Source organism: Malus sylvestris, chromosome 17 (assembly GCF_916048215.2).
Source record: "Malus sylvestris chromosome 17, drMalSylv7.2, whole genome shotgun sequence".
In the NCBI taxonomy this organism is placed as follows: domain Eukaryota; kingdom Viridiplantae; phylum Streptophyta; class Magnoliopsida; order Rosales; family Rosaceae; genus Malus; species Malus sylvestris.
In genome coordinates, this window is record NC_062276.1 from 32,407,215 (window position 1) to 32,417,745 (window position 10,531).

Here is a 10,531-nt window from a genome sequence, read left to right on the forward strand (position 1 = left end):
CTTTGTTATCATGTCAAAGTTTAACGAGGAAACAAGGAAAATTTTCACCCCTCACTCCTTCGTTGAAGTACAAAACTTAAAGCTAAAGGTAAACATTAAATACGTGCAATCACATTCAAACTATTCGTCGAGTAAACTCATATATATGTGCGCTCATGAATATTTGAACTTAGGCATAAGCTTACCTTCATCCTTTTTAACCACTCAAAGATTATGAATAAGATTTCACGGTTTGATTGAATTGAACATCATACACAGAAGAACAATGTTGGACGTTACATCCAATATGCATTGCTACTAAACTGTGGAAACCCCTTCTTAGATTTAGGGGGTGTATTCAATTGAGAATGTGAAAGATTTTAATGGATTTATAAATCCGTGGATTTTTATGGAGTTTGATTGATTTGTTAGATTTCATATAAAATTTTGATTCAATTCCCTCGAAATCATGCGAATATGTGAGATTTGTGGATGCTTAAAATACACTACGAAATCTCTCAAATTCCCTCTAATTCCTCAACTTTCTCAAATTCTTTAAAATTAATTTCTAATTGAATACACCTAGAATGTTATAAACTTCTTTAAAATCTTAATTGAATACCCCTGGATTTCTAAGGATTTTAATAAATTATCTTAAAATTCTAGTTGAATACATCTAGAATTTCACAGAATCACTTAAAATCCTAATTGAATACCCCTAGATTCATTAAAAGAATTAAAATCCCTTAAAATCTCAATTGAATACACCTCTCTTACAATGAAGGGAAAGCTGTGTGCATGCCACGGTCTAGATTATGAAGCGCTTTTAAAACTTTGAAACTCATCAAGAAATTTTTAACGCATTAACAACATTGAAATTGTTCAGAAGCAAATCCAACGTTTGAACCTAACCTTGTCCACACAGTTTCGCGACGTGTTCTTGCACTGCAGTACCAAACCCGCTTCAAAATTAACTTGATGGTACCAATCTGCTTTCACTTGACGGCAGATCAGATATTCATCATACATAATACACACTACAGTTTTGATTGGAGTTAAATTGTATAATGTATTCCTTCTTATTAGATGTCTGTACAACTATTTCCTTGTAAATGCAATGCGATAGAAAGAAAATTTCTTACTTTTATTAGTTCATGCAAAACCCCAAGGTACGAAGGTGAGATTATGTGCAAAAACATGCTATAAGATTTCTTTTCGCGGAAGGCCACATGGAGGAACAAAATTGCCCTCGTGATAGGGGAAACCATAGTTGTAACTCTTGAAATCGTAGAGGCTATTACATGTTGGTAATTGTTTCCCTTTTGCATCCTTCAAGACCAAAATGCATAAAAAGTTACCTTATCAACCTTGTAAATGTGCCTTATTGCTATCTGTCTATTCTCCCATTTTTTGCATTTCAGATCTTTAGAAAGGTTATGTTTTTGTTTTTATTTTCCGTTGTCTTTTGCATGATTTCATGTTTTTTCTTCTGCAATGTTTAAGATGTCGCTCAACTGTGAACAATTTGACTACCAAGCAACAAATAAAGAAGCCTTAATCAAACATATACAAGTAGCCACTTTTAGGTGCTATCTCTAATAAACTTTTGATCTCAAGAGCGGAATAATAACTCACGCGTAAGACGTCCACAAAGAGTTGTTATAACTTATACCATACAAAACAAGAGAAGCAGAGCAGCAAACTGTGCTACTACTTGTCTTGTTTTGTATGGTACAAGTGATAACAACTCGTACAAAAAAGATTGCCTTCATATCCTTTATTGTGGGTGCTTTATCCGTGCGATATTATTCCTCCTTTGAGATCAAAAATTTTTATTAGCACCTGTAATTGTCACCTTATGCATTCTTTAGTTCTTTATATTTTGACGAGTCTTCTTCATTGATGGCTTCGTTTGCATTTGTCGCAATCCATCGTCATATGCGAAGATTGAGGGTTCGTTTGGATATGTTTTTAAAATGACTAAAAGCATTTTTGGAGAAAATATTTTTGGTTCCAAATGCACTTAAAGTGCTTTCTACAAGAAGCACCAGTTATGTGCTTCTTCCAAAAAGTACTTTAAGTGCTTTTTCAGGATTTATTAGCATTTTTAGTAAGGATTGTGTTGATGCACAAAATCAGCGAGGACTTTGGTACAACAGAAAGTGTCAGGTTTGTGACTTTCGCTTGGTTGCTTCGATCACTAGTGAAGATAAGTACGTAAATGAATAAGGACAGGGAAGCAAACACAAGATGTACGTGGTTCACCCAGATCGGCTACGTCCACGGAGTAGAGGAGTTCTCATTAATTGTGAAGGGTTTACACAAATACATAGGTTCAAGCTCTCATTTTGTGAGTTCTAGTGAATAGTTTAGTACAAAATGACATTAGAGATTATTGTGGGAGAATGATCCCTATTTATAGAGGAGAGTTTCTAGTTTTGTTCTAACATTGACACGTGTCGTGTTGTGATTGGCTTCTGATGTTGACACGTGTCGAGCTGTGATTGGCTTCTGATGTCGATACGTGTCGCATTATGATTGGCCTCCTAGTTGAAGGGAAGCTTTTCTGGGTCCTTGATGGTATAACGTTGACCGGTGCTCAGTAGTTTCAGGATTGGTCGAGTATGGTACAAACAGATTGTTTCAAAAAATATTTTTACCAAAAGCACGTTTAGTTATTTAAAAGCACATCCAAATGGGCTCTAAGTAAGAAAAAAGATAAAGAAGAAGAAACAAGCCAAAAACCATGGGAGGTACATGTATATTCTCGCTCTCATGGTAATACTAAAAACCATGGACTTTATATAAATGTTTCATTCGAGTAATGCTAGGTAGATCAGATTTTTAAACTTAATTGCAAACTATCTGATGTATCACTAATAAGAAATAAGCACGTTAATCATCACTTAAGTAATAATCAAATCATCAACAATCACATCATTTGATTTGTAAAATTTGGTTTAAAGATTTGGTCCACCTAACATTACCCTTTTCATTTTTACTAGTGAGGTACTGATTGTTGGGTTTTTGGCTCAAAATTAGGATGATGCAATAAATTAGGTTTGTGTTACCTATTTGGTTTTGGTGTCCTATTTGGGTTTGGTTTTGACTTTTTAGTTAGTTTCCTTGGTGGAGAGATTTTGTCAATTACCTATTTGATTAGGATTTAGATTTATTTCCTATTAGGATTCATATTGCAACCTAAGTCCTATGCACTATAAATAGGATCTTAGGGTTAATGTATTTTGTGTGCCTCATCATGGTTTAGAGAGCTTTTCTCTATTTTGGTTTTGGGTGGAGGTCACCGTTTGGAGTCATGAGTGTGTGGCAAATTTGTGGCTCATTCGTTTGGCAAATTTGGTGAGAGTCAATTTGTGAGTTTGTGAGTTAGAGAGCAATTTGGGAGAATCTTCTCCGTTTGTTTGAGTTCTCTACTCATTTGGTTTAGGGTTTGTAATTTGTGGGATTTGGGTTGTGAGAGTTTAAACACTCTTTTGTAATCTCCGTTTGTTTAGTGAAATTCCTCGCCGTGCTTCGTCCGTGGAGTAGGCTTTACGCCGAACCACGTAAATCTCTTGTGTCAGTTTGAGATTGTTTGTTTTAGCTTTCACCTACGACGTTGATATTTGGTACTTTGTTATAATTCGCTTCCGTTTGCGCATAAAAGTATAACAAGTGGTATCAGAGCCCAGGTTTCGGCTTGGGTTTTGCTTGGCAGTCATTATGAAGCCTTCTGTGTCATCAGTGAAAGTTGATATTGAAAAGTTCGACGGCAATGACTTCGGTATTTGGCAATTGAAGATGCGTGCTTTGTTAGTTCAACAAGGACTTTTGAAAATGCTAAAGGGTGTGAAGGCTTTGCCGGATTCGTGGACTGATGAAGAAAAAGTAGACGTTATGGAACGGGCACTTGGAGCAATCCTGCTAACTTTATCAAATGAAGTCTTGCGTGAAGTTGGTAGCATCAAATCTGCACCGGAGTTGTGGATAAAATTGGAAAGCTTGTATATGACCAAATCCCTTGCTAAACGGTTGTATTTGAAGAAAAGTTTGCATACTCTTCGTATGGATAAAGGTACGTCAATTCATAAGCATGTTGATGAATTCAATAAACTTATGATGGATTTGAAAAGTGTGGACAACCAAATTAGTGATGAGGATTATGCGACAACTTTGTTGTGTTCTTTATCTCCTTCGTATGAACACTTTGTCGATACCATGCTATTTGTAGAGAAAGTCTTAGTTTGGAAGATGTTAAAGTCGTTTTGAATTCTAAAGAGCTGAAGAATAAAGTGTCTGACACACAAGATAGAGCTTTAGTAGTTCAAGGAAGGAATAAGGAAAAGGAGCAAACTTGGAAAGAACACTTGTAGCTATTGTTATAAGGAAGGTCATTGGAAAGTAGATTGCCCTAAACTCAAGGGAAAAAAGAAGTTGTTTGATAAGTTTTTTGCAAGTGTTGATGCAAACATTGCAGAAGATCGTTGTTCTGAACTCCTCTAAAGGTTATGTGAAGAGGTGGAGCTTGGTACTCAAGCTCTTTGGGTGGAGTGCAATTTGCACTTTTTGTTCGTATGTTCAAGCTTTTGCTTGGATTTTGTTTCGTATTTGTTAGTTTCCATAATGGAATTTGTTGGAGAAGGCGTTGGAGGAAATTTCAAGTTTGAAGACCTTTGGATTTTTTGAGTCTAGGTGGAGATCAGTTTCGAAAGAATTTGGTGCACGTTTGCATTTGTATTTTGGTATCCCAAATTTGGAAGTTTGCTAATTTCTCGCCGAGGTGGAAATTGTTGGGTTTTTGGCTCAAAATTAGGATGATGCAATAAATTAGGTTTGTGTTACCTATTTGGTTTTGGTGTCCTATTTGGGTTTGGTTTTGACTTTTTAGTTAGTTTCCTTGGTGGAGAGATTTTGTTAATTACCTATTTGATTAGGATTTAGATTTATTTCCTATTAGGATTCATATTGTAACCTAAGTCCTATGCACTATAAATAGTACCTTAGGGTTAGTGTATTTTGTGTGCCTCATCATGGTTTAGAGAGCTTTTCTCTATTTTGGTTTTGGGTGGAGGTCACCGTTTGAAGTCATGAGTGTGTGGCAAATTTGTGGCTCATTCGTTTGGCAAATTTGGTGAGAGTCAATTTGTGAGTTTGTGAGTTAGAGATCAATCTGGGAGAATCTTCTCCGTTTGTTTGAGTTCTCTACTCATTTGGTTTAGGGTTTGTAATTTGTGGGATTTGGGTTGTGAGAGTTTAAACACTCTTTTGTAATCTCCGTTTGTTTAGTGAAATTCCTCGTCGTGCTTCGCCTGTGGAGTAGGCTTTACGCCGAACCACGTAAATCTCTTGTGTCAGTTTGAGATTGTTTGTTTTAGCTTTCACCTACGACGTTGATATTTGGTACTTTGTTATAATTCGCTTCCGTTTGCGCATAAAAGTACAACACTAATCACTTTCTGATTTGGTCCTATTAAAAAATGTCACGTGTTAATTATTTTTTAAAGTACAATCATGCTGTGGAAAAGTATGATTGTGTATTTATATGAAATATTCAAAAAAATTCTTCTATTTTTCTGTATTTTTCAATTTTTAACATTATTTTCTATACAAATTAATATGGACCGTTGGATGCAATTTTTTTTTTTTGCAATCCAACAGCCCATGTTGTGCCACGTGGGCAAAACGGCTAGTAGGATTTTTTTATTTTTTTTTATTATTTTTAAATTATCTTTGAAAATGACAGCTTAATATGGACTATGGGATTATAGGACAGTTAGAAATTCAATGGTCCGCATCTCGCCACGTGTACTAGTCATTGGATTAGAAATCAAAATTTTATATTACCATTGAAAATCTTACAGACGTATACAGGCAATGTCATCATACAGAATTTACGCTGAGTGCACTGCAAGTTGGTCGCATCGGCTTTTTTTGTTTGCCAAAGTGCCACCCACGCGGTCGTATTATGCACTCGCCTCACGCAAAAAATTTAAAACGTGGCTGACATCACACAACACTTAGGTGTAGAGTTCGGTAGAAATTGCCTGACTAGCCCATCGAGCTAATTTGGGTCCACCATTTGCCTGACTTTTTGGGCTAAGATGGAGATGATATTTTGGATTTTGAGACAATAATTGCCCAATTGCCAAGGCAATCGGGTATGATGGACTTGCTCTAAATGAAATTATTAAGGATGATGTTAGGGAAACCAAACTTTTAAATCAAATTTGAAAACTAAATAACGTGTCACCAATACAAAATAAGCACGTTAATCAACACTTAAGTAATAATCCAATCATAAACATCCACATCCATATTATTTAGTTTATAAAATTTGATTTAGAAATTTAGTCTCCTTACTATTATCCATTTATTAATAACAAATTAACTTGTCAATTTGCAAGGGTATAACATGTTTTAATACTCATGGCCCAATTCAATAGCCCAATACCCAAACCAAGGAAATATATATGGCACCCATGACACCCGTGGTATTCACTTTTCAAACACCTTAGGTACCGTTTGATACGTGGAATGGGACACACTCATCCCATGTTTGGTGCACCAATTTGCCTGGAACGTGTTGTCCCATGGAACAGATTTTAGTCAATTTTTTGTGCCACCCTCCTCCTTGGAACGATTTGTTTCAGCCCATGGAACACAAAATTATAACTTTTTGGACAACAATACCCCTCATATTTTTCATTAATTTCACTATCTACCATCTCTATCTCGTAGCCTCCCTTTCTTCTACCCTCCCTCTCTCCTGTAGCCTCCTTCTCCTCCACCACAAACCCAGCAACCCAAGCTAACCCAATCCCAATAAACCCATTTGAACCCAACCCCACCTTTCTCTCGCCGCCTCCCTCCTCCCTACTAGTCCCACAACGAGACCGTCGCCCCCATCGCGAAAACCTCAAGACCACCCACTCGCAAGACATTGCTGACGCCGTCACTCGAGGGATGGGACCACGAAGATTAGGCGGAAGATGTGAAGGATAATGTTGAACTCATCGGCGGTGGCTCAAGTAAGGTTGAACTTGTCGGAGTGGATGTGTGAAATCTCATTCCTGGATTTCATTATTATAATCCAAGTATTAATATTATTGAGTTTTTATATTATTTTTTGGGAAATTAATTATTTAAAATCCGTAGACCATTCGAGGTCACAATTTATATTGTTGATTAGATTTCGAGATCATGAACGCATAGGCGAAAGCCGTTTGCGAGTTCGGGTTATAACAGTATAGTTACGGACGTTTGAAGTTGTGATACTATAGATTTTAGGAATTATTTAGACTCCTACTTTGTGGGAAAGAGGACTAATTGGGAGGAAGGAGAGACAACCTATCAGGAAAAGAAGAAAAAAATAAAATAAAAGAAAAACTGCCTGACGACAGCGGAAAAAGGAAGAAAAAAAAAAAGAAGAGAAAGATTAGACGTTGCCAGAGACCAGCAAGAAGAGGGGAAAAAAAGAAAGAAAAAATAAAAAGGGGGGATTACGGGAGAGAAAGAAAGGAGGAAAAAAAAGGGGGAGGAATCAGAGGGCAAATCAGGGAGAAATTGTCAAATCCCAGCCCAGGATGGACCACTTCCTGGGCCATCTCCACCACCGTAGCACGATATTGTCCGTTTTGGGCTTACCATTCCCTCACGGTTTTATTTTTGGGAACTCACGAGCAACTTCCCATTGGGTCACCCATCCTGGAAGTGCTCTAGCCTTTTTCTCGCTTAACTTCAGAGTTCCTACGGAACCCGAAGCCAGTGGGCTCCCAAAAGGCCTCATACTAGGTAGAGATGAGAATATACATTTAAGGATCACTCCCCTGGGCGATGTGGGATGTTATAGGATGGGTACGATTGTTGTTTATGTTGGAACCCTCTATTTGTCCCGCATCGGCTAGGGGAAGGAAAACAAAGCAATTTAAATAGAATTACCCCACTCTAACTAATATCGAGGTCTTTTGTGATAAAACCGCTCACCTGAGGATTGTGCAGGTGGTTAAGTGGGGACAATATCGGTGTTGTTGGAGTGAGCCCTTGACCTATCGACCTAAAAAATTTCACATGGTATCAGAGCCAGGAGGCGGGCCCGTACAACCACGTGATTGGGTGGGTCCCCATTTGGCCCCGCATGGGTGAGCCCCGACATGGCTTCACGTAAGCCAAAGATGCCACGTGATTGGATGGGTCCCTATTGACCCCGCGTGATGGGTGAGTCCCGACATGGCTCCACGTAGGCCAAAGATGCCACGTGATTAGGTGGGTCCCCATTGGCCCCGTGTGATGGGAGAGTCCTGACATGGCTCTGCGTGGTTGCCGATGTGGATTTTCACGTGTGACCCATAAATGGGGTGTCACGTGCGCTGGGAGGGGTGTTGGAACCCCTTATTTGTCCCATATCGGCTAGAGGAAGGAAAGCAAAGCAATTTAAATAAAATTACCCCACTCTAACAAATATCGAGGCCTTTTGTGATAAAATCCCACACCTAAGGATTGTGCATATGGTTAAGTGGGGACAATATCTGTGTTCTTGGAGTGGGCCCTCGGCCCGTCGACTTGAAAAATTCCACAGTTTAATCCTTCGTTCCATTACAGCCTGAGCGTACACCAAACGTAGCATGGAACCTTTGTTTTGTTCCGTCCCGTCTGCGTACCAAACGCAATGGCGTAGCCACCCACAAGGCTAAGGTGGGTTGTAGCCCAGGGAGGTTTTCTGTAAGAGTAGTATTATTTATGCACTCATTTTTACTTCTCATATACCTTTCTTAATTTTCGGTTGTTCAAATTGAATAAGTTGGAGATGATCATTGACAAATAATTAATAAGGCTGTGTTGGAAGTAAAAATGGGTTTGCGAATATAACTATTCTTTTGTAAAATTATGTTTATAGCTTACCCAATTTCAATAGAGGTTATTATTTAATGTATATTTTATAGAGGATAGGTAATAAATAATACATTTTATGCTAAAAATTATAAATTAGTTCTATCTCCAGCCCCTCTTTATCATATTCTTTAAAGAAAAAGACCATTTACCCTATGTAATTTAATTTGTGCTTATTACTCAAGAAAAGAAAAATAATTTCTTTAAATCCATAATTAAATCCTTATCTCCGCAATTCCTTAATTTCCGTTGCGATTTTCCAATAAATGTCACCTTTGGTACTTTCTTAATCTCTATATTTACTTATTCTTGATGTAATTAGTAGGTTAATTATTTATATGGTCCATGAATTTATCGGTTAGGGTTATGATTTTGAGAATAGTTTATATTATATTGTTGTTCTTTTATATTGATTATTATATAAGTTTATATAAGCAAAAAATAAACCTATGATTTTATAGTACTATTTTCAATTAGCCCATCCAAAGAAAAAATCCTGGCTCCGCCCTTGACCAAACGGTACGTAATACCAGTAAAAGGATCCCCGATCGAATAAGAAATTGTAGAGTTAGGGAGACTTCCTCGCTTAATGATCAAATTGATCCACGTCAAGCTTTTTAGTTGCTTCATCAAAATTGTTCCAAGCAAACGCAAAAGGCAGCTGATAGCATATTTGGTTAGCCATTCAGGCGCCTCCTCTAGAGCCCTCCGATTTTCTGAGAATGGTCCGGATCAACGGCCCTCATGGACTGGTTTGAATCCCCTAATTCCGCCATATTCAAGGTCAATGTTCCAGGTACTATCACTAATTCTCTCTTTATTTCCCTAATCAAATAATAATAGGGTTTATAAGTTATTCATCTCTGCCCCTGAATTTTTTATTATTTGGAATTAAAACTTGTGTCTAAGATATGGATTCTTTGCTCCCATTATACTGTAATTTTAATTTGGGTTCTTAGTGAAAACTACACTTAATATGCCACCTTGACATCTTGTATCAATAATGTCATGTAGAAAAGTTGAAATATATGACATCGCTTTTGGTCAAATGTCACGGTGACCTTCTAGAGTTAAAGAATGAATAACACTTAGAAAAGTTGAAATACATGTCATCACTTTGTTGGTTAGATGAAGTTTTGTTCCTTGAATTAAAAATTGCGACTAGTAATCTCTGAATTTGTCACTATATAGAACAAAACAACGGTCTTTTTAAACAACATCATAATACTCGTTGATTTTTCTTTCAAAGACAAAAGCTCTAATTTCACTAAAATTTAGGACCAATTCTCCAAAATCTTTTCGGAGTGAACCATTTATTTTCACTAGGAAAAGTGGGTTCAACAATTCACGGTTGTGACAGAGATTTTGTGGCAAAATAGGTTTTAGAAAAGAGGACATAAAAGGGCAGATAGAAGAAGGGAATATTTTGCAGATGAAAGGGGAAGGCGGGAAAGAAAGAGAGGAGGCTCATGCAGCAAAAGACACTGTTTGGAACGTCGCGGAGAGGGGGACGGGAAAAGGAGACTTTTCCCGGCAAATTGCATTGCCGGAAAATGTGAAAGTCGATCAGATAAAAGCTCAGGTTGAGAATGGTGTTCTCACCATTGTTGTCCCAAAAGATACGACTCCCCAAACCATCCAAAGTGCGAAACATCAATATCACTAG

The 10,531-nt window shown here is 37.5% G+C and overlaps 1 protein-coding gene across 1 annotated transcript; it reads left to right on the forward strand.

Moving 5' to 3' along the window:
- Positions 1-9,555: 9,555 nt before the first annotated feature.
- On the forward strand, positions 9,556-10,531 carry LOC126612494 (15.7 kDa heat shock protein, peroxisomal-like). Its single transcript, XM_050280919.1, has 2 exons — positions 9,556-9,661; positions 10,245-10,531. The coding sequence occupies exons 1-2, from the start codon at positions 9,610-9,612 to the stop codon at positions 10,529-10,531; spliced, it is 339 nt and encodes a 112-aa protein (XP_050136876.1). The 5' UTR covers positions 9,556-9,609.